At 48.5% G+C, this 22619-nt stretch overlaps 1 protein-coding gene across 27 annotated transcripts in view; it reads right to left on the bottom strand.

Annotated features, from left to right (window-relative positions):
• CFAP74 (cilia and flagella associated protein 74) overlaps positions 1–22619 on the bottom strand; it is a 73000-nt gene that overhangs the window by 11139 nt on the left and 39242 nt on the right. For 19 of the 27 annotated variants that reach the window (XR_011433953.1, XM_023635964.2, XM_023635956.2 and 16 more), the window contains 9 exons: positions 14740–14904; positions 13047–13209; positions 4266–4342; positions 3599–3721; positions 3023–3144; positions 2328–2456; positions 2029–2116; positions 1143–1316; positions 354–532 (listed from right to left, as the gene is read on the bottom strand). Coding sequence is in view for 26 of the 27 variants with exons in the window: in XM_023635964.2 (XP_023491732.1) it covers positions 354–532; positions 1143–1316; positions 2029–2116; positions 2328–2456; positions 3023–3144; positions 3599–3721; positions 4266–4342; positions 13047–13209; positions 14740–14904 (1220 nt within the window). In the remaining variant the exon portion in view is untranslated. The remainder of the gene's footprint in view (positions 1–353; positions 533–1142; positions 1317–2028; positions 2117–2327; positions 2457–3022; positions 3145–3598; positions 3722–4265; positions 4343–13046; positions 13210–14739; positions 14905–22619) is intronic. The other 8 variants (XM_070255061.1, XM_070255075.1, XM_070255065.1 and 5 more) reach the window with 2 other exon arrangements.

Here is a 22619-nt window from a genome sequence, read left to right as displayed (position 1 = left end):
TCATATGCATGCACACCCTCCACACACACATCCACACATGCACGCGCATATGCATGCAAACACTCATACTCTCATACACAAGTATTCACACATGCATGCTCACACATATGTTCACATGAACTCACACTCATACACACATGCTCACACACAAGGGCGAGCTGGCCCAGAGTGCAAGGCCCCAAATCCCAGGCATCTGTACCCGGGACTGAGGTTCCCGCGGCCAGCAGTGTTGCCCAGCCCAACCCCGCGGTCAGCCTGGCCGGCTGAGGGCTCAAGGGTGGTGGGAGGGGTTCCACCCCTTGCCCCCAAGCTGGCTGCACAGGCCTCCACGCGCCCTCTCCCACCAGGCTCACCGGTTGATCTCTGACTTGCAGACGAGCTCGAAGTTGTAGTCCCTGGCCTTGGTGGGCTGAAAGACCACATCGAGCTGCAGAGTTTCCAGTGGCAGGATTGTCCCAAACCCGTCGTTGGGCTGGATGTCCACAAACTGGCAAAGGAAGACCACCGATGCCGATGCAGTCACGGTGATCTGCTGGGGGTGTCACGGGCGGTGTGGAGTGTGTGCTGCAGGGCTGTGGAGTGCATGAGCGCGAGCAGTGGGGACGCGTGTCTGTATGTGTGTGAGTGTGTGTGCATTGTATGCGAGCATGTATGTGTGTGTGCATGTGTGAGTGCATGTACATGAGCACGAGTGTGTGTCTCCATGTGTGAGGGTGTATATGTATGTCTGGTATACATGGGCGTCTTCATGCATGTGAGCACACGTGTGTATGTGTGTCTGTGTATGTGAGTGGATAGTGGGGTTGCTGGCAGGGCAGCCCAGGGAGGGGTGAGGGGCAGACAGGCCTGGGCCTCGTCTTGGCTGCCCTGCAGGGCCAGGCAGCAAGAGTTTTGGAAGGGAAGGAAGGGAGAGGAATCTGGAGTCCTGTGGGTACAGCGGACGGAGACGGGGAGAGGCCAGGCGAGGCAGCAATAGCAGGCAGCGGGGACGACGAGAGGGATAACCAGGAGAGATACCTGGTCAAGGTGCCTGGAGGTGGGAGTGGGGTATGGGGAGGGGTGAGGCCGCTTGGTGCTGGGCCTTGCCTGTCCCCAGAGCCTCCTGACTTGGCCCCTATGCCCTGCCCGGCCATGTGAGGTACCTTGGGGAGCCCGACGAACCCAAACTCCTGAGGTAGGAGGGAGTGGTTGCAGAGGCTGACTTGGGTCCTGACGGCCTCGTAGATAGTGCAGTAGCCAAAGTCCACCTCCGAGGGGCTGAGCTCCATGTCTGAGGTGGTGACTATGGCGTGGACGGTAAACCCCACGGGTTTGGTCTAAACACAAAAGGCAAGCGTGCTGGTCACTTGTGGGAGGTTCATGCAAATGTTCCCAAAGTGAGGGAGGCACGTGCGTTGCTGGGTGACAGCACACCCTTTCGTGCACACGAGTCTGTCTTCTGATAAATCCACTTCACTGCAGTCCCCCGGCCTGGGGGATGTGAACGAAGCCGCCACAAAGAGGTGCCAAGGGGGAGGGGAGGAGCCACAGGCAGGCCAGGCGTGGGCGTGTGAGTACACCCATGTGTCTCCATGTGCCGTGTATTGTGTATGCACACATGTGCATGTGTACTGAGGATGTTCACACATGTGTGCCTCAGTCTGTGAGTGTGTGCAGATTGTGTGTGCACAAGTGTACAAACACATGTGTCTGGGAGCGTGTGACATACTGCGTGCGTGCATGTGGGCATTTGAGGGTTGGGGTGCCTTGGGGACAGCCCCACCTGGCCCTGGACAGCACTCAGAGGCTTCTGTCTGACCCACAAACACCCTCCCTTTGTCTCCACTGTGCAGGGGCTGCTGAGGCAGGAGACAAATCTGCTGGTCAGATGACTGGAGACCTGCCACAGGAAAGAGGCCGGGCAAGGATGGCTCAAGAATCAGGGCCCTGTCTTTTTGGGGGCCTCACTCGGGCACAGAGCCCAGCTCCCAGAGCAGCCCTCTGTTCCCCAAGAGCGCCCAGCAGTCCTGGGAAGGGGTCCACACAGACCTGGTCAGCCACCCGTATCGTCATCGGGGCCTCCAGCACTCTGCTTTCCTTGTCGAAATACTTCCCTGCGTCTTCCGGGAGGGAGTGTCTGAAAGAGACAGGATGCTCTTGAATGGACCTGTCTTCTTCATATTTTGCAAAAAAACTAGTAAAACTGAATGATAAGTGGTGTTCTGAAATCAGGCAGGCGCTACAAAATATACGAAATATAATGGCGATGAGACACGCATCTAACGCGGCAGCCCTGACAGCTGGGCAGAATGACACCACCCACCCCTGCCGGGCCTCCCACCGCTCACCGCGGCAGGAACTTGAGCTGCACCGAGTAGGACGACAGGGCCTGGATGTAGCCCATCTCAGGCAGGAGCTCCAAGTGGCCCCTCAGCTCCTTGCACACCTCGAACTTCAGGCGTAGGGCTGCTTTCGACCTGCAGCGCGTTTACGGACACAAGACGTGATGCCGCATGTTTAATCCTCTGAGCGACTTGCTGGTTCTCACCACCCAGCTGTGCCCGGGTGCTCGGTGCACACACACGCCACGCCAAGCCGTGAGCCCAGAGCGAGGGAGCAAGGGTCCCCAAAACCCCGCTTGTTAAGGGCTGGTCCTCCTGTAAGCAAATCTGATGAGGAATTCTCACAAATGAAAACACTGCAACTGAAGTACGGCCCTAGTCAGATCTCAGAGACGGTAGGTTCTCAGCAAGTCCAGGGGTGGGCAGGGCCACATCCTTCTGGAAGCTCCAGGGAGAATCCGTTTCCTGGCTTTTCTAGTTTCCAGAGTCACTGCATCCCTTGGCTCGTGACCCCTTCCTCCTCTTTGCAGCGGGCAGCACAGCATCTTCCAGTCTCTGGTCTGACTCTGACCCTCCTGCCTCCCTCCTGTGAAGACCTTGGATTCCAGTGGGCCTCCCAGGTGACCAGGGTGATCCCCCATCTCAAGGTCCTTAACTCAATCACACCTGTGGGTCCCATGCTCCCTGAGCTCAGGGCTCACCGTGTGTGGACAAGGACAGAATCCTGATAGAGCCGGTCGTACATGCATATCTTCAGGTCCACGTTGGGCTTTGGCACCCAGACTGGCACGTCGATGGCAACGCCAATAACCCTGAAACATAACTAAATTTGAACGTGTAAATTCAACAACGTGTATTTCCACCAGCAAAGCAGGCGATGCCAAAGAGTCTTAACACAGAACTCGGGGGTAGAGTTTTTGTAAGTCTTACAGATATTGGAAGGTTAATAATTAAGCTAGCCACGTTTTGGAGTTCTGTGACACTTTTCATATTATATAACTTAAAAAAAATCCTTTTTCTGAGGAAGATTAGCCCTGCGCTAACGACTGTGCCAGTCTTGCTCCAGTTTTATGTGGGTCACCACCAGAGCATGGCTGACGGGTGGTCTAGGTCTGTGCCAGGGATCTGAACCTGTGAACCCGGGCTGCCGAAGCAGAGTGTGCCAACCTTAACCACTACGCCACAGGGCTGCCCCCCCAAAATCCTTTTTATTATCAAAATAATACTGCCCAGAGTGTGGTGCGGTGACAACGTGCATAAGCCATGGTGATGCTCACCGTCGGGCACTGCGGATTCTTAAACACGACCTTGAACCTGGTGTGGACGGCTCCCGGGAGGACCGGGGTGAAGATGACGGGCACTTTGATGGAGCTGAAGGGGCCAATCTCACCCTCTCTTATCTGCGTGGGAAGACGCCACAGGGTCCGTCAGGCTCCTGTTTCTCTGAAGGCGCCGCCCACTGCCCTCCCCACGGCCACATCACTGTGAGGTGAGTGGTGGCAGGACCTGTGTCCCTGGGGAGGCCACGTGGCCACACAGACCTGGGCCCAAGCCTGGCCTTGCCCCAAGAGGACTCGCTGCCCGGGATCCCAGTCAAGTGGAGGAGGTGAAGGGCAGCTGAACCCCGTCCCCAAATGCTCCCCACACTCGCTCTCCTTGACAACCCCTGGCCCTTGCACACATGTGTGCACACACATACACACACACACACACCATGCTCCAGCCTGGGGGCCCTGCTGCTGGTATCTTCTCCGAGCTGGACCTAGCGCCCCGCGACAGGGGGGCTGGATGCCAGCTGAGACTGCAGGCTTCCCAGAGGCTGTGAGTCCAGCGGCCAGACAAGCCCAGTCTGGCTCTGGTCAAATGGAAGGGCTGCCCTGGGGGAGGGGGTCAGGAGGACACGGCTAGTGGATGGTGGGCTTGGGGCAGGTGGGCCTTGCTAACCTCTCCCAGCGAGATCTCCGTCTGCTCCTCACTGGGAGGTATATTCACGATGGTGGTCATGGTCACTCCCTCTGAGTCTGGAAGAGAAAGGGCTCCAGACGTGAGGGCTGGCCGTGTAGGGGCGGGGCAGCTCTGCCCAGACTCCCCTGAGACACGCTCACCCACAACCCATCCTCCAGGAGCCACGGGGCCCACAGGGAGCTGGTGTGCCAGAGTGGGATCTGGCCCCTCCCTCTCCTGGACCACGTGCTATACGGGGCTTGTCCTCAGGAGTGGGTGGCTGGGGTGGGAGAGGGGGCTGCAGTTGCCCAAAGCCCCAGTGAGGGCAGGTCGGGTTGGCAAGAGGAGCGGGCCCCGGGTGAGCTGGTGGGTTCAGTGGCCTGAGAGCAGCGTGTTGGAAAGAGGATGGTGGAGAAGAGTGGAGAGAGGAAGCCAGCCAACCCTTTGGGGGTTTCCTTTAAAGCAGAAGGAGAGGGGAAAGTGGGCTCAAAGGGGTTTTGGATCAAGATGAAGAGACAGCAGAACGCTGTGTCTGCCGAGAACGGCTGAACAGAGAGAGAGATGCTGATTCTGGGATAGGAGGCTGCAGGAGTGCGTCCGGGGGGCAGGCAGCCCAGGGCCCGGGGGGCACAGCCAGCTCCCCACCCTCCGAGGGCAGCTGAGGTGTGGGATCCCCTCCCAAAGCCCACCATGCTCTAGCAGCCGACTGGAGTGGGAGGGGCTGCTAAGTCCGGAAAGTTTTAAGACAGTATCATCTTTCAAGGACTTTTCCTTTATAATCAAATTTCGTAGCCTAATTTTTCACAGGTATTTAGCTTTGTCTGAGTACCGCTGCCAGCGTGTTCTAGTCATCACTGTCCACTGTGGGTGTGGATTCTGACCCGCCCTCTGGGGCTCAGGGCAGCACCCCAAGAACCAGCAGGCCATTTATCTGGAAGGCCCCTGAAAGCAGATGCTATTTCCTCTTGTCTGAGAAGGCCTTTCTGTTGACCTTGGACGGGAACACACACAATTTGGTAGCAGAGGCGAAGCTCAGCGTCCTTTCCGAGTCCTTCTCTGGCCTCTGCCCGGCTGCCAGGCTGGGTCGCTGTGGAGCACTGCCTCAGTCCACCGCAGGTCTGCACCCTGGACACCATGTGTGGCTGGTGCAGCTGGATTATTACCTTACCGGGTGGTGTACACCATTCTGGGGCCTGGGGTTGTACAGGCAGAGGGCCCTCAGTTCTGGGATCTTCCAGCATACTACTCTGCGTGGATACGACTGGGGGTCTCTTGGTGTCCCAGTGTGGAACCATGTCAATCATTTGCTGGAAACATGGTGAACTTTCATAAATTCTAGAATCAGGCTCATTAATGATTAGGAAAGCTTTCTTCTTTTTTTTGTGGTAACATTGGTTCATAACATAATATAAATTTCATCATTACATAATTTTCATCATTACATTTTGGTTTCTCTGTAGATTACATCATGTTTACCACCCAAAGACTAAGTACCATCTATCCCCCGCACACATGTGAAAATCACCTCTTTCGCCCTCCTCCCTCCCCCTTCCCCTCTGGTAACCGTGACTCCAATCTACGTCTCTCTGTGTGTGTTTGTTGCTGCTTTTACCTTCTATTTATGAGTGAGATCATACGGTATTTGACTTTCTCCCTCTAACTTATTTCGCTTAGCATAATACCCTCAAGGTCCATCCATGTTGTTGCAAATGGCAAGATTTTATCTTTTCTTATGGCTGAGTAGCATTCCATTGTGTATAAAGACCACAACTTCTTCGTCCATTTGTCTCTTGATGGGCACATAGGTTACTTCCAAGTCTTGGCTATTGTGAAAAATGCTGCAATGAACATAGGGGTGCATATATGCTTACGCATTTGTGTTTTCATGTTCTTTGGATAAATACCCAGCAGTGGGGTAGCTGGATCGTATGGTAGATCTATTCTTAATTTTTTGAGGAATCTCCATACTCTTCTCCATAGTGGCTGCACCAGTTTACCCTCCCACCAGCGTGTATGAGAGTTCCCTTTTCTAGGAAAGGTTTCTTTAACTATGTGCCCAGTGTTATCTGCTTCTTGGGTCTGTTCCATTCTATCAGTTACACTGGATATTTACTCACTTTCTGGATGTGAGTTTAGAGGTTGTTGCAACATTTTAGAAAATTCTCAGCAAGTATCTCGTTAAATATTGCCTTTTCCTGACTCCAGTAGACAAGTTACACCTCCTCACTCTGTCCTCCATGGCTTGTACCATTTCTTTCACATTTCCATCTCTGTCTGCATTTAGAAAATTTCTCTGGGTCTATCTTCTAGTTCACCAATTCTCTCTTTAGCACTAATATACAGTTTAACCCAGTGGCTGGGGTTTCATTTTCTTTTCTTTTTTTTTTTCAAGGATTTTATTTTTCCTTCTTCTCTCCAAAGTCCCCCGGTACACAGCTGTATATTTTTAGTTGTGGGTCCTTCTGGTTGTGGCATGTGGGACGCCGCCTCAGTGTGGCCTGACGAGCAGTACCATGTCTGCGCCCAGGATCTGAACCAGCGAAACCCTGGGCCGCTGAAGCGGAGCGTGCAAACTTAACCGCTTGGCCACTGGGGTTTCATTTTCAATGATCATATTCTTACTTCCCGAAGTTTTCTTTGGTTCATTTTCAGATCTACTTGATCTTATTCTTTCGTGATGTTTTCAACGTATGGAGCATTTTAAAACTTATTTTAGGTGCTGTGTGATAACATCAATATCTGAAACATGCAAGATTGTAGAGCTCTCTGTTGTTTATGTGTGTTGAGTGATTTTTTTCCCATTTCTTTTTATTAAGGAATAATTTACACACAGTGAAATTCACCCTTTTTAGTGTAAACTTCTGCAAGCTCGGACAAATGCATACAGTTGTGTACCCCACACCACAATCAAGCTAGCACAGTCCCATCACTGCAGACCCCTGCCCTCTGTAGTTAATCCTTCCCCTGCTCCTGCCGCCCACCCCGCTTTCTGTCCCTGTAGTGTTCGTTTTTCCAGAACGTTGCACAAATGGAGTCATGGTTTGCGGCTTTGGGAGTGTGGCTTCTTTCACCCAGCACGATGCACCTGAGATTCATCCACGTCGTCCGTGTATCACTAGTTCATTCCTTTCAGGGCTGAGACGTCTCCCACGGCAGGCGCGCTGCACTTTATCCGTGCACCAGCTGACAGGAGTTAGGTAGCTAGGTTTTGGCAATTACAAATAAACCCTCTATAAACATCCACGCACAGGTTTCCACTTAAATGTAAGTTTTCATTTCTTTTGGTAAATACCTGTGAGTGGGGCTGCTGGGTTGTATGACGTTTGTCTAATTTTATGAGAAGGTGCTGAACGTGCACCGCCTCACACCCCAATAGCAACGGATGAGAGTTACGGCTGCTCCTCGCCAGCAGTCGGTATTGTGTTTTTTTGTCTTCTTGCTTTTAATCTTGCCATTCTCACAGGTCTGTACTGGTGCCCCTCTCTGGTTTAATTTGCATTTCCTTCATGTCTGATGATGTGGAGCATCTTTTCATGTGCTTATTTGCCGACCACATATCTTCCTTGGTGAAGTGTCTGTTCCAGCCTTTTGCCCATTTTTAAACTGGGTTGTTTTCTAATTGGGGTTTGAAAGTTTTTTACATATTTTGGATATGTTATCAGATATGCGATTTGCTACTATTTTCTGCCAGTCTGTGGCTTATCTTTTCATTCTCTTAACAGTATCTTTAGAAGAGCAGATATTTTTAGTTTTGATGCAGTTCAGTGTATAATTTTTAAAAAGATGGGTCATGCTTTTGATGTCATATCTAAGAAATCTTTGTCCAACCCAAGGTTACATAGATTTTCTCCTATGTTTCCTTCTAGAAGTTTTATAGTTTTAGGTTTTACATTTAGGTCTAAGATTTATTTTGAATAATTTTTGCTTTCAGTGTGAGGAATGGATGGAGGTTAATTTTTTTGGCATATGTTTATCTAATTGTTAAGGTCTTATTTGTTGGAAAGACTGTTTTTTCTTCAAGGAAACTTTATTGAAGATCAATTGGCCACACTTGTGTGGGTCCATTTTGGATTCTGTTCTGTCCCACCGAGTCCGAGGCCCCCCTTTGCCAGCGCCACACTGTCCTGGTAGTGCAGCTCAGGAGAGGGCTGAAGGCAGGCGGTCTGCGTCCTCCAACTCCGTTCTTCTCTTTCAGAGTTGTTCTGGCTATTTGAGATCCTTTGGATTTCCATATAAATTTTAGAATGAGCTTGTCAATTTCCATGAAAAATCCTGCCAGGATTTGGATTAGAATTGCATCATCCACAGTCAGTTTCAGGAGAACTGACGTCTTAACGATATGGAGCCGTCCAGTGCACCATCTCCACGGATCTTTTATTGAGGCTTTGGTTTATCAGTTTTGCAGTTTTCAGCACACAGACCTGCACATCTTTCTTAGCTTTGTAACTCGGTAGTTCATGTTTTTGGTGCTATTATAAATGGTACTTATAAAAATTCAACTTCCAATTTCTACTATCTAGAAATAAGCCTCATTTCTGTATATTGTATCCTATGACCTTACTAAACTCACTTATTCTGTAGCCTTTTTGTGATTCTTTGGGATTTTCTGGATGGATAATAATGTCGTCTGTAAGTAAAGATAATTTTCTTTCTTTCTTTTCAAACTTTATGTCTTTTATTTCCTTTTCTTGCCTTATTGCACTGAATAGGAGTGAGTGAGTGGACGTCTTCGCTGTGTTTCTGATCTTTAGGGAACGGCATTCAATCTCTCATCACTGAGTATGATGTTAACTGTAGGTTTGTTTTTTAAGATGCCCATTATCAGATAGAGGAAATTCTCTTCTATTCCTAGTTTGCTGAGAGTTTTGATCACGAATGGATATTGAATTTTGTCAAATGCTTTTTCTGCATCAGTTGAGACAATTATATGTTTTTCCTTCTTTGGTCCGTCAGCATGGTGAATTATGTTGTGTGATCTTTGAATGTCGCGTGGCCTTGCATCCGAGGACAGACCCCACTTGCGTATGATTTGTGCTCCTCTTCACACACTGCGGGATTCATTTGTTGCTGCCTTGATGACGATACCAAGCAACTTTTGACCGTGAGCTCGTGTTTCTTGGCACATTATCTGTGCAATTCCTTGAGCTCTGAGCTGAACCTGCACTTTTCCAGAGAGGGGTCACCTTTGTGCAGCCAGGCACCCGAAGCTCTTCCCACCCGGACAACTGTCTCCTGAAGCCTCTGCTGGAGACGGTTGGTACGGTGCAGGGTGTGAGTTAGGCTGCAAACCCACATGAGGCCTGGCTGTGGTTCTAAATCCCCAGGGGAGAGTCCCCCAACTTACCTCGGAGCCAAGGGAGAGGGGACCTGTGCTGCTGCTCCCTCGCTGTCCTGCTCGGTGGCAGTTTCTTCATCTATTACACTCATCACCAAGTGTGCAGCCCTCTGAGTCCTCTGCTCGCGTGAGCACTCCCGTCAGACCCACCCTGGGTGGACCCCTGGGTTCAACTCATTCCAAACAACCCCTGCAGTGGTCACAGGGAAGTCCTGCATCAGCAGGTATCGGGAGCCCACGCTGGGATCTGGGCTTCTGCCTGGGCTGCTGTGAGGACCCCCACGACCTCCAGTGGGCGTGTGCGTCCCAAACTCCACTCAGAAGATGGCCCCTGCTGACACGTGGTGCTGGGGCTGGGGGGAGTTCGTGGTCAAGCCGCCTGACCTGCTGACTCAGCGCAGGAGGCGGAGGAGGTGGGAGCTGAACCTGCTCATTGTCGCTCCACGCGGGGCAGAACCGCTGTTGCTCCCAGAGTCTCTCTCCTCTTCACTGCTTTGCTATGATTACAAAAACGGTCTTTTTTTAAAGATGGTTTCCTGGAATGTTAGAAATACAGCGAGATGGGGGCTCCATCTGCCCCTGCACCCTGTGCTCACACCAGACGTTTGTGACGATGGAGGGTCCCTTAGGTGAGACGGCCCCACCTCTGGCAAGGCTGCCAGCCGAGGCTGTGGAAGGTGTGGCTCCCTGGTTTAGGGCCACTTTGAAGACCAGGGACTGTCTAATTGGTAGAGGAGGAAAGAAGCAGAGAGGCTAAAAGTCCAGAAAATAAGACTAACAACAAAAGAAGAAAAAAGCTGATCAATATATAATATTGATAAAATATTATATATTTTATCACAAAATATAACGGTGGAAAGAAATCCAAATATATCAAGAATCACAATAATATAAATAGAGGAAATACTGGAGAAAAGTCTAAGACTGTCAGACTGGATAAACAGACCCAGAATGTATAGGACTTCTGTGCGGTAAACTACAAGACGCTGCTAAAAAAAATCAAAGCGGATCTAACCCAACGGGGAAACATGCCCTGTCTATGGATTGAAAGACTCGATATTGTCCATTCCCCCCAAAGTGACCTACAGATTCAATTGATCTATAGATTTGCCATGCCAATCACACCCACACTAGACTTTTCTTTGGAAATCAAGAAGCTCTTTCTAAAATTTATATGGAAATGCAAAGTACCTAAAATATTCAAAGCAAAGACCTTGAAAAAAAGACTTACACCACCCGGCGTCTAGACTTAGGCTAAAGCTGCCGTAATCAGGACAGTGTGGCACTGGAGGGACCAACTGGTCAGAAAAGGGAGTCCAGAAACATCTGTGACAAAGAGAACAAACTGACTTTTGCCAAAGATAGCAAATCGACCCAACGGGGAAAGGAAGGACTTTCCAACCCAAGTTCCAGGAATGATTGGATGTCCATGTGGGAAAAGAGCCCGGCCCCTGCCTCACAGCACATGCAAAATCAACTCCAGATCACAGACCTAAACACAGGGCTGCCCCTGCGTCTTTATGACCTTGGGATAGGAAAAAATTGCTAAAAAGGCATAAGAAACAAACTTCAAAAGAAATGATGGATGGATTAGCAAACATTAAAATTGAGGACTTTGATTTAAGAAATGAGATCATAAAGGCAGTACAAAGACGTGGAGGCAACATTTGCAGCAAATACTTGACAAAGGGCCAAGTCTCCAGGGAATGGAAAGAATGCCTGTGAATCAATAAGGAAAAGACAGACAACCCCACAGGAAAGTAGCGGAAAAGCTTTAACAGATATTTCATACCAAAGAGAATCCAAATAGTAGACAGGCTCATGAACAGACCGGCGATCTTGTTGCTGATGTGGGAAATACAAATCAAAACCTCAACAACACGCCTTCACGGGGCCACAGACTGATAGCACCGAGTGCTGCCCACGGTGCTTTCTGTGGGGACGGAAGGCTGGCAGCCACAAGCCCCAGGTGGCTACTGAGCACTTGAAATGTGCTTGTGTGAAGGAGGAGTGCAACTTTTACTCCTCTTTTTAATTTTATTTTGCTGAGGAAGATTTGCCCTGAGCTAACATCTGTGCCAATCTTCTTCTACTTTTTGTATGTGGGATGCTGCCACAGCATGGCTGGTGAGTGGAGTAGGTCTGTGCCCAGGATCTGAACCTGTGAACCCGGACTGCCGAAGCAGAGCGCACAGAACTTTAACCACTCAGCCACAGGGCTGGGCCCTACACTTCTTCAATTTTGATTAATTTTAAATAGCCAGGTGTGGCTAGTAGCAGCTGTGTTGGGTTGCATCCTCTTAGATGCTTTTGGGGGGGGTGGTGGTGAATTGGCACAACCACGTTGAAAAAGAACTTGGTCAGCTAATGAAGGTGAAGCTGTGCGTATCCTGTGACGTGGCAAGCACGCACCCGGGTGAGTGCTCCAGAGAAAAGCATGCACAGAAAGACGCGGCCCTGTGCACGACAGCACACACCTCGAAGTCCCCCCAAATGTGAACCGGCAGGGTTCACCCCCGTGGGTTCAACCGTGACTCGAGGCGCGGTCGTGAAAGGAGATGCCATACAGCGGAGGAAGCAGGAAGAACGGCTCACACATCAGTGTGAGGGAGCCTCAAAGTTTGACGCTGAGCAACAGAGCAACTCACAGGAGACTGTGCTCCCCCGGCTCCATTTACGTAAAGGAAGAGATCCAGCCACGTCTGGTATGTGTACGTGGACAGACAAACTATAAAGGGTGGTAGGGGAATGAAAATAATTCCAGATGGCAGTCGCTGGTGCAGAAGAGGCAGTCGAAGCGAGGCCAGCCTCCAGGAATTCTCTTCCTTCTCAAGGTTGGTGCCGGGTTCGGGGTGCCGATGTCATGACTCCTCTTTAAATTGTCCTCATGTGTTATCTGCACTTCTGTACAGAGTTCAGCACAGCCCCAGGCAACCCAGAGCCTCCCGTGACCCGTGAGCAGAGCCTCCAGTCAGCAGGGCCCTCCTCTCCTCCCTCCCTCCCTCCAGTCTGCAGCTGCACCCCTGGAGAAGGGCTCCTCGAATATCCCAACAGGGACTCCCAAGGGCAGTGAGGAGGGCAACCCCGGTGGCCAGCCTGGTGGTCCAAAGCCAGGATTTCTTTTAAGTCTGCTGTTAAATATAAATGCAAATTTAAGATCTACTCCATAACCAGTAGTTTTTGAATACATGAATATTTTCTTATTTGCTATCACTTAAAATCAGAGCCCTGGAAAAATTCTGCACCATCCCGCCCTCTGGCACCATGCTGGCACATCAGAGCTTCGTCAGAGGCCAGCAGGTGCTCCAGGTGGCTCCTGGAATGGGGCCCTGCAACCCACCCCACCTGGCCTCTTCTTGCCTGTCAAACAGCTGTGACTCAGGGGTCCTGCTGCCGAGGTCCCCAGAGCTGTGTGCCAGGCACAGGCCCGCCAGTGTCCAGCTCACCTGCAGGGCGCCCCTCCTCCTGCTCCTTGCTGTCCAGCTTTCCAGACTCCTTCTGGCTTGTCTCCTCAATGGGAGAGGACTCATTGCCCTCCACGTGCTGCTCAGAAAAACTGGTGGTGACTTTTTCATAAAAACTTTTATCTTCATATGTAAAGACACTGCTCTAAAAAAGAGAATATGACTTTTACTGGCAATTTCCACTTGCCTTTCCCACCCAACTGCCCAGAACCCCGTCACAGCAAGGGCCGCATAGAGAGCCTGGCCATGACCTGGGCTGGGGGCTGCCAGCTCCTGCACACCTCCCCTGACGCCTCTTGCCCTGCCTCACACCGGGGCTCCAGACCACAGCAGCTCTCATCCGGGGGCTCAGGCCGACCCCTCTGCCTTGCTTGCTGTAGCCCAGGCTGGCTTCTCCTCGGTCACCACAGCACTGATGCCCCATCTTGGAGCCCACCGTAGGCTGGGCTCTGGCATGGGGGCGAGTGCAGTCTCCCGCACTGGCCCTCAGCCTTCCTCTCCGCCTGAGCCCCCAGGATGCTGGGTTCCTTTCCCCGTGTGGGCTGACCAGTCTCCAGCTCTGTGCTCTCCTTGCTTCAGCCCAGATCCCTGCTGGCCTGAGAACTGGCCCGGCCCCACCTTTGCTCCTCGCCCAGAGGTCACTGCCACCCAGTCCTTGCTCATAACAGAATGGCCGAGTACCTGTCACGTGTGACTCAGTGCCACAGGGTGAATGGACAGCCTGGGCACAGCTCAGGTGCAGCTGTCGTCCAGCAGGACAGTGCCCACCAGGAGGAGACAGGGCTGGCACCAGCGGAGCACCCTGAGGAGGCACCTGCCCCCGTGTCCCCTCCTTACCCACCATCACCTTGGCCCTCCTCCCAGGTTCACATCCTGGCCCCTCCCACCTTTGCTGCAGCTGCTGGTCCGCTGGCTGCCTGGGGGACCCCTGACTGTTGGCCCCTCATTCCCTGAGGGAGACCCTTCCAGTCCTTTGCCGAGACCCCTCAATGCAGCAGACAGAACTGCAAAGTAGGAGCTTAGTGCTCCCTGTAGGAAAGTTTCAACTAATTCAGACGTGTATTTAAAAAGGGCAGTTTCTCTCACCAATTTCACCCCCAAATGACCCCCAGGATCCACTGGGTGTGGCAGAAGTTGTCTCCACGGATGGGGTCCCACCTGTGATGCTCTGAGGCTGTTTCCATTCACTTAGCAGCATGGTGCACAGCCTTCCCGTGAAAGCAGCAAGGCCCCCCTCGCGCCTTTGGAGAAGGTGCAGGTACGGGGCAGCGTCTGCCTTGGTTCTCAGCCTGAGTCATCTGGGCTGGGCTGCCCAAGCCCATGCTGGGACTTTGGAGGCGCACCAGGAGAAGGGAAGGCCTCCTGGGGCTCTCAGGCCTTGGAGCTCCTGGTCACCGCCCTGTCACTACATGCTCGAGAGGGGACAGCGTCCTGCTGCCATTGTGCCTGTGGCCAGGTGGCCCCTGGTGTCCTCCTTATGGATGGAGACCAATCTCTTCTATTTAGACTGATGAGGATGTCCTGCCACCCCTTCTCCTCCAGCCCCGTGCCAACAAACTCCTTCTTGTCATTGCCCATTTTACACTCGGGGGACTGACTTAGGGGAGGGAGGCACCACGCCCTGCCCTTGGCTGAGCATTCACAGCTATTGACAGGAAGCAAGCAGCACACTCACTATTTTCAGGACCGACTGGGAGATGTCCATCTCACAGGACTCAGAGGCCAGAAGAAACTTGAATCTGGTGCCCAAGCCCCCGGCGTTGGTCAGTGTGATGATCCGGGATGCAGTCTCGCCTACCACGTAGCTGCCGAAGTCGACGAGCTCCTTGTCGAGGGACAGCTGCCAAAAGACCCCAATGAGCCAGGGGGGCTGCACCGGGCTTGCAGCAAGGGCTCCTCTCCCAACTGCCAGCCTGCAGCCCTGACGTGGCACAAGGAGCTCTGGCCTCCCTCCTGCTCAGGGGCGAGGCCTGCATCTGGCCCCCGGTGGGAGAGGCAGTGTTTTTGCACGCCGCAGGGACACGATCCACATCCAAGAAATCACAGATTGGTGTATTGACCGTGACAAGTTGGGAGCACCAGAGTCTCATTTTTTTAAAAGTCAAGCCGGTTAAAAAGAAATGAGCCATCAAGCCATGAAAAGACATGGAAGAAACTTAAATGCATTAACCAAACGAGAGAAGCCCGTCTGCAAAGGCTCCACACTGTGTGATTCCATTACAACCCGGAAAAGGCAAAACTAAGGAGATGATAAAAACACCAGCGGTTATATATTAACGAAAGTCTTAATGCAGCAAGAAGACCTGACAGTTACAAACATTTATGCACCTAATGATGGACCTTCGAAACATACGACACAAGAACTGACAGAATTGAAGGGAGAAATAGTCAGTTTACAATAATAGTTGGAGACTTCAACACCCCACTCACAATAATGGACAGAACAAGCACACAGAACATTAGTAAGGAAATTGAAGACTTAGACGACAAAATTAACTAACCAGATCAAACAGACACACAGAATGCTCTATCCAACCACGGCACACGCGTTTTTCTCAAGTGCACATGGAACATATTCCAGGCCATATGTTGGGCCACAAATTAAATCTCAATAGATCTAAAAAGATAGATATCATACAAAATATCTTCTCTGACCACAATAGGATAAAGTTAGAAGTCAATAAAATAAAGAAAACTGAAAAATTCTCAAAATTGTGTAAATTAAACAACACACTTTTAAACAACAAATGAATCAAAGAAGAAATCACAAGAGAAATTATAAAATAATTAGAGACAAATGAAAATAAAAGTACAACATACCAAAACTTACAGGATGCAGAGAAGAGTGCTGAAAGGGAAATTTATGGCTATAAATGCTGACATTAAAAAACAAGAAAGATGGAGCTGGCCCCGTGGCCGAGTGGTTAAGTTCGCATACTCCGCTGCCGGCAGCCCAGTGTTTCGTTGGTTCAAATCCTGGGCGCGGACATGGTACTGCTCATCAAGCCATGCTGAGGTAGTGTCCCACATGCCACAACTAGAAGGACCCACAACGAAGAACATACACCTATGTACCGGAGGGCTTTGGGGAGAAAAAAGGAAAAAAATAAAATCTTTAAAAAAAAACCAAGAAAGATCTCAAATCAAACTATCTTTGTAACTTAAGGAACTAGAAAAAGAACGAACTTAACCCAAAGGTAGCAGAAGGAAGGAAATATTAAAGATTAGAGCAGAGATAAACAAAACAGAGTATAGAAAAACAATACAGAAAAATCAATGAAACCAAAAGTTGGTTCTTTGAAAAGATCAACAAAAGTGACAGACCTTTAGCTAGCTGGACTAAGCGAAAAAGAAAGAAGACTCAGATTACTAAAATCAGAAATTAAAGTGGGGACATTACTACCAATTCTACAGAAATAAGGACAGTAAGACTGTACTATAAGCAATCGTACACCAAAAAATTGGGAAACCTAGATGAAACGGGCAAATTCCTAGAAACACAAAACCTACCAAGACTAAATCACAAAGAAATAGACAGTCTGAACAGACCTGTAACTGGTAAGGAGATGGAATCAGGAATCAAAAATCTCTCCACTAAAAAAAGCCCTGGACCTCACAGCTTCACTGAATTCTACCAAACATTTCAAGAGCTAACACCAATTCTGCTCAAACTTTTCCCAGAGTTTGAGGTAGGGAACACTTCCCAACTCATTCTATGAGGCCAGCATTACTCTGATAACAAAGCCAGACAAACACACCACTGGAAAAGAAAACTACAGACCAATATCCCTCAAGAACATTGATGTAAACTCCTCAACAAAACATTAGCGAACCAAATTCAGCAGCATATTAAAAGCAACATACAGGGGCCGGCCTCGTGGTGTAGTGGTTAAGTTCGCATGTTCCACTTTGGTGGCCAGGGTTCACTGGTTTGGATCCCAGGTGTGGACACACACACACTGCCTATTGAGCCATGCTGTGGCAGGCATCCTATGTAAAAAACAGAGGAAGATGCACACAGATCTTAGCTTAGGGCCAGTCTTCCTCAGCAAAAAAGAAGAGGATTGGTGGCGGGTGTTAGCTCAGGGCTAATCTTCTTAAAAAAATAAAACAAAATAAAATTTTAAAAAAGGAATATACAATATGACCAAGAGAGATGCCTTCCTGGAATGCAAAGATGGTTGAACATATAAAAATCAATCAATGTAATATGTCACATAAACAAAATGCAGGAAAAAACCCCCACATAATCATCTCAATTGACTCAGAGAAAGCATCTGACAAAATTCAACGCTCTTTCATGAAAAAACACTCAACAAAATAGGAATGGAAGGAAACTACGTCCACATGACAAAAGCCATATATAAAAAAACCCCACAGAAAACATCAAATACTCAATGGTGAAAGACTGAAGGCTTTTCCTCTAAGATCAAGTACAAGACAAGGATGCCTGCTTTCACCACTTCTATTACGCCTAGAGCTGGAAGTTCTAGCCAGAGCAATTAGGCAAGAAAAATAAATAAAAAGGATCCAAATTGGAAAGGAAGAAGTAAAATTCTCTCCGTTTGTAGACGACATGATCTTATATATAGAAAATCCTAAAGACTCCACAAAAAAGCAATTAGATCTAGTAAACAAACTCAGCAAAGTAGCAAGATACAAAGTCAACACAAAAAAAATAAGTTGCATTTCTATACATGAACAATGAACAATCGGAAAAGGAAATTCTAAAAACAATCCCATTGACAACAGCAAAAAAGAATAAAATTCTTAGGAATTAACTTAACCAAGGAGGTGAAAGACTTGTACAACGAAAACTACAAAACATTGCTGAAAGAAATAAAAGGAGATACAAATAAATGACACACACCTCATGTTCACGGATTGGAAGACTTACCATTGTTAAGGGGTCAATATTACCCAAGCAGGCTAGATTCAACGCAATCCCCATCAAAATCCCAATGACGTTTTCATGGAAATAGAAAAACCCATCCTAAAGTTCACATGGAATCTCAAAGGACCCAGAATAGCCAAAAAAATCTTGAAAAAGAAGAACAAAGCTAGAAGATTCACACTTCCAGATTTCAAAACTTACTATAGGGGCCGGCCCAGTGGTGCAGTGGCTAAGTGCGCACATTCTGCTTCGGCAGCCCCGGGTTCGCCGGTTCAGATTCTGGGTGTGGACATGGCACCGCTTGGCAAGCCATGCTGTGGTAGGTGTCCCATGTATAAAGCAGAGGAAGGTGGGCATGGATGTTAGCTCAGGGCCAGTCTTCCTCAGCAAAAAGAGGAAGATTGGCAGCAGATGTTAGCTCAGGGCTAATCTTCCTCAAAAAAAAAAAAAACAACTTACTATAAAGATACAGTTACTGAGACAGGGTGGTGTTGGCATAAAGACAGACATATAGACAAATGGAGTAGACTAGAGAGCCCACAAATAAACCCTCACATATGTGGTCAAATGATTTTCGACAAGGGTTCCAAGACCATTCAAAGGAGAAAGCACAGTCTTTTCAACAAATGGCGCTGGGAAAACTGGATATTCATGTTCAACAGAATGAAGTTGAACCCTCAACTAACACAATATACAAAAGTTAACTCAAAATGGATCAAGGATCTAAACATAAGACCTAAGGCAATAAAACTCTCAGAGAAACATAAGACAAAAGCTTCACAACATTGGCTTTGGCAGTGATTTCTTGGATATGACACCAACGGCACAGGCAACAAAAGATAAACTAGACAAATTGGACTTGATGAAAATTGAAAAATTTTGTACATCAAAAGATATTATCTAGGGGCCATCCCCATGGCATCGTGGTTAAGTTTGCACGCTCCACTTTGTCTCCAGGTATTTATTGATTTCTGCTTTGATTTCTTCATTGACCCAGTTGTTTTTCAGTAGCATTTTGTTTAATCTCCACATATTAGTGGCTTTTCTGATTTTCTTCCTGTAGTTGATCTCTAGTTTCATACCTCTGTGGTTAGAAAAGACGCTTGGTATTATTATTTAAATCTTCTTAAATTTATTGAGACTTGTTTTGTGGCCTAATAAGTGACCAATCCTGGAGAATGTTCCATGTGCATTTGAAAAGAACGTGTATTCTCTGGTTTTTGGGTGGAATGTTCTGTACATATCTACTAGTCCATCTGGTGTAATATGTCATTTATGGCCAATGTTTCCTTATTGATCTTCTATTTGGATGATCTATCCATTGGTGTAAGTGGAGTGCCAAAGTCCCCTACTATTATTGTGTTACTGTCTATTTCTCCTTTTACATCTGTTAATAATTGCTTTATACATTTAGGTGTGTGCTCTTTGCTTTGGCTGCCCGGGGTTTGCAGGTTCGGATCCCAGGCGCAGACCTGGCACTGCTCATCAAGCCACACTGTGGCAGCATCCCACATAAAACAGAGGAAGATTGGCACAGATGTTAGCTCAGGGCCAATCTTCCTTACACACACACACACACACACAAAGACACTATCTACAGAGTAAAAAGGCAACCCACAGAATGGGAGAAATATTTGCAAATCATACATCTGATAAGGGATTAATACCCAGAATGTGTAAAGAACTCCTAAAATTCAACAACAAAAAACACAACAACTGGACTCAAAAATGGGCAAAGGACTTGAATAGACATTTCTCCAAAGAAGACAGACCGTGGCCAAGAAGCACATGAGGAGATGCTCAGCATCAGTAATCGTTAGGGAAATGCACATCAAAACTACAATGAGATACAATTCACATTCATTAGGATGCCTGCTATCAAAAGAACAGAAAACAAGTGTTGGGAAGGATGTGGAGAAATTGGAACTTTTGTGCTCTGTTGGTGGAAACATAAAATGGTACAGCTACTGTGGAAGACAGTATGGAGGTTCCCCCCAAAAATAAAAAATAGAATTACAATATGATCTAGCAAATCCACTTCTGTGTATATACCCAAAAAAATCAAAAGCACTTTCTTAACGAGATATTTGCACATCCATGTTCATAGCACCATTATTCATGGTAGCTAAAACATGGAAGCAACCCAAGTGTCCAATGATGGATAAACAGATAAACAAAGTATAGCATAAACATACAATGGAATATTATTCAGGCTTAAAAAGGAAGGAAATTCTGTCACACGCTATAGTATGGATGAATCTTGAGCACATTCTGCTGAGTGATAAACCAGTCACAAAAGGACAAACACTGTCATTCCACTTTCAGGAGGCACTTAGAGTAGTCAAATTCATAGAGAAAGAAACTAGGATGCTGGTTGCCAGCGAATGGGAGGAAGGGCGAATGGAGAGTCCATGTACAGATTTTCAGTTTTACGAGATGAAAAGAGTCATGGGGATGGATGGTGGTGATAAATTTTATGTTAATGCGCATTTTGCCACAATAAAAAAAAAAAAGAAAAAACGATCAGTGGTTGCTGGGGTGGGGAGAGCGGATGAGGAGGTGGAGCCCAGAGGGCTTTGAGGGCAAGGAAACCGCTCTGTATGATGCTACAAATGGAGGACACGTGTCATTACACATTTGTCTAAACCCATAGAATGGACGACACAAGAGTGAACAGAAGTGGAAACTACGGACTCTGGGTGCTAACGACGCGTCAGTGCAGGTCTGTCAGATGTAACAAATGCACCCTCTGGCGGGGACGTGGGCAATGTGGAGGCTGCGCACGTTTGCAGGGGCAGGGATCGATGAGAAATCTCTCAACCTTCTGCTCAATTTTGCTGTGAACCTGAAACTGCTCTAAAAAATGTAGTCTATGAAAAAAATATTATTTAGGCATTTGAGGAAATCCGAGGGTGGAATGTAGAATGTTACAAAACAACCTCACTTTATTACAATTTTATGAAACAACCTGACTGAAGAAGGTGGGGAGAGGTTCTGAGCTGAGTAAGCGGAAGAATGGAACCTGTAGGCTAAAGGCACCTGCCCACAAGTGCCGGGCTCTGGTGGGACGCTGCTTCCCCGGAGCGGGGCTTAGCAGGTGCGTACTGCACATGTGCATGCGGGCGGAACGATGAAGGGAGTGGGCGGGGAAGTGAGAGCTCACTGCTGGAGTGGGAGTTTACAAATAAGCAAGAAGACGAGCGATCCATTGGTCGTGGGTTGGAATTGGAGACATCAGTATGAACTCATGTTTAGCTTAATATAGATGCAGATGGTCAATTAAACAAATACAGACGTGCATCCACACGCAGGTTAGTGCACACGCATGTCTCCTTGCTCTGTCAGGTGAGAAGGTTTAGAAGCAACGACACGCCGGTAGCCACGAGCACACCTCTGTCCAGGCACTGGCTTCCAGTGCCGTTCTCTAGGAATAGGAACAGGGCTCCCTCTGGGACGGGCAGGAAATATGCACCAGGACTGGAGCATTCCCTAGTTTCAGAAAGAGAGGAAGTGCTCAAGGAAAAACTTCTAAAGACACGATGATACAGTCTGTCAGAGGACACAGGAGCCAACTGACATTCTCCCAACGTGCAAACAGGAAAAACGTGAGCAACAAAGTAAAGTTGTACTTGATAATAAAATTCAAAGAATGAAATAAATGGTTTTATAAATTAACAAATGAGGAAGAACAGATAAGTCTCAAATACAGAATTCCAAATAATTTACATAGATATTTGGCAAGATGATGGAAAAAGAGAAACGTGACAGTGAAGAAATCTGACAGCTACACCTCTGCAGGTGGCCGAGGTCAACGTCACACGGCGAGTCATCTACATCATGGGCCCTTGACACGATGCGACGGGAAGGCACTGCATACCTGTGGTCTTCCTCTGAAACAACCTCAGTCTATCCATGAGACACACATCCCACAAAGTAACTGACCAGCACTCCTCCAAACTGTCAAGGTCATCGAACAAAAGAAAGTCTCAGATACCGTCACAGCCGCAAGGACCCTATGGTGGAACCACCACCATAAGCCATGTGCTACATTGGATGTGACACAGAATAGAAATCGGGCATTAGGTGAAAACTAAGGAAATTGGAATAAAGTGCCTTCTTTAGTTAATAATAATATGTCGATGTTGGTTAATAATTTAATAAATGTGTCATACTAACGTAAGGTGTTAATTATAGGGGAACCTGGGTGTGTGTGGTGCGTACAGCTAGTCTTTGCAATATCTTTGCATTTTTTCTGTAAATCTAAAACTATACTAAAGAGAGTCAAGCCTGCCTTCCCCTCATCGAGGGGTCAGGAGGAGGTGAGGATGCATGCCAGGCTCAGAGGGCCTAGCAGGGTGACTGCCACCCAGGTGAGGTCAGCCGTGCCACCGACACTTCCTTCTAGGATGAGAGTCGTCCTCTGGGGCAGTCACCTGATGCAGAGCCGTCCGGGCACTGGCTAGGAACGCTGTGTCTAGGCTGCCTCCTCGTGAGGCTTTTCTGGGCACGGAGTTTAGAGGCCAGGCAATCACTCTCCTCTGCTCCTGCTTCAGACACACATCCAGGGGCTGCTGAGGTGAATGGGCAGGAGAGTTTCCCAGAGAGCTGAGCAGGGTGAACGCATGTGCGTGTGCATGTGCATGTGTGTGTGTGCGAGTAGG

Source organism: Equus caballus, chromosome 2 (genome assembly GCF_041296265.1).
Source record: "Equus caballus isolate H_3958 breed thoroughbred chromosome 2, TB-T2T, whole genome shotgun sequence".
Classification (NCBI taxonomy): domain Eukaryota; kingdom Metazoa; phylum Chordata; class Mammalia; order Perissodactyla; family Equidae; genus Equus; species Equus caballus.
Note: the sequence above shows the minus strand (reverse complement) of the source record. Positions and strands in the feature narration are given on the sequence as shown.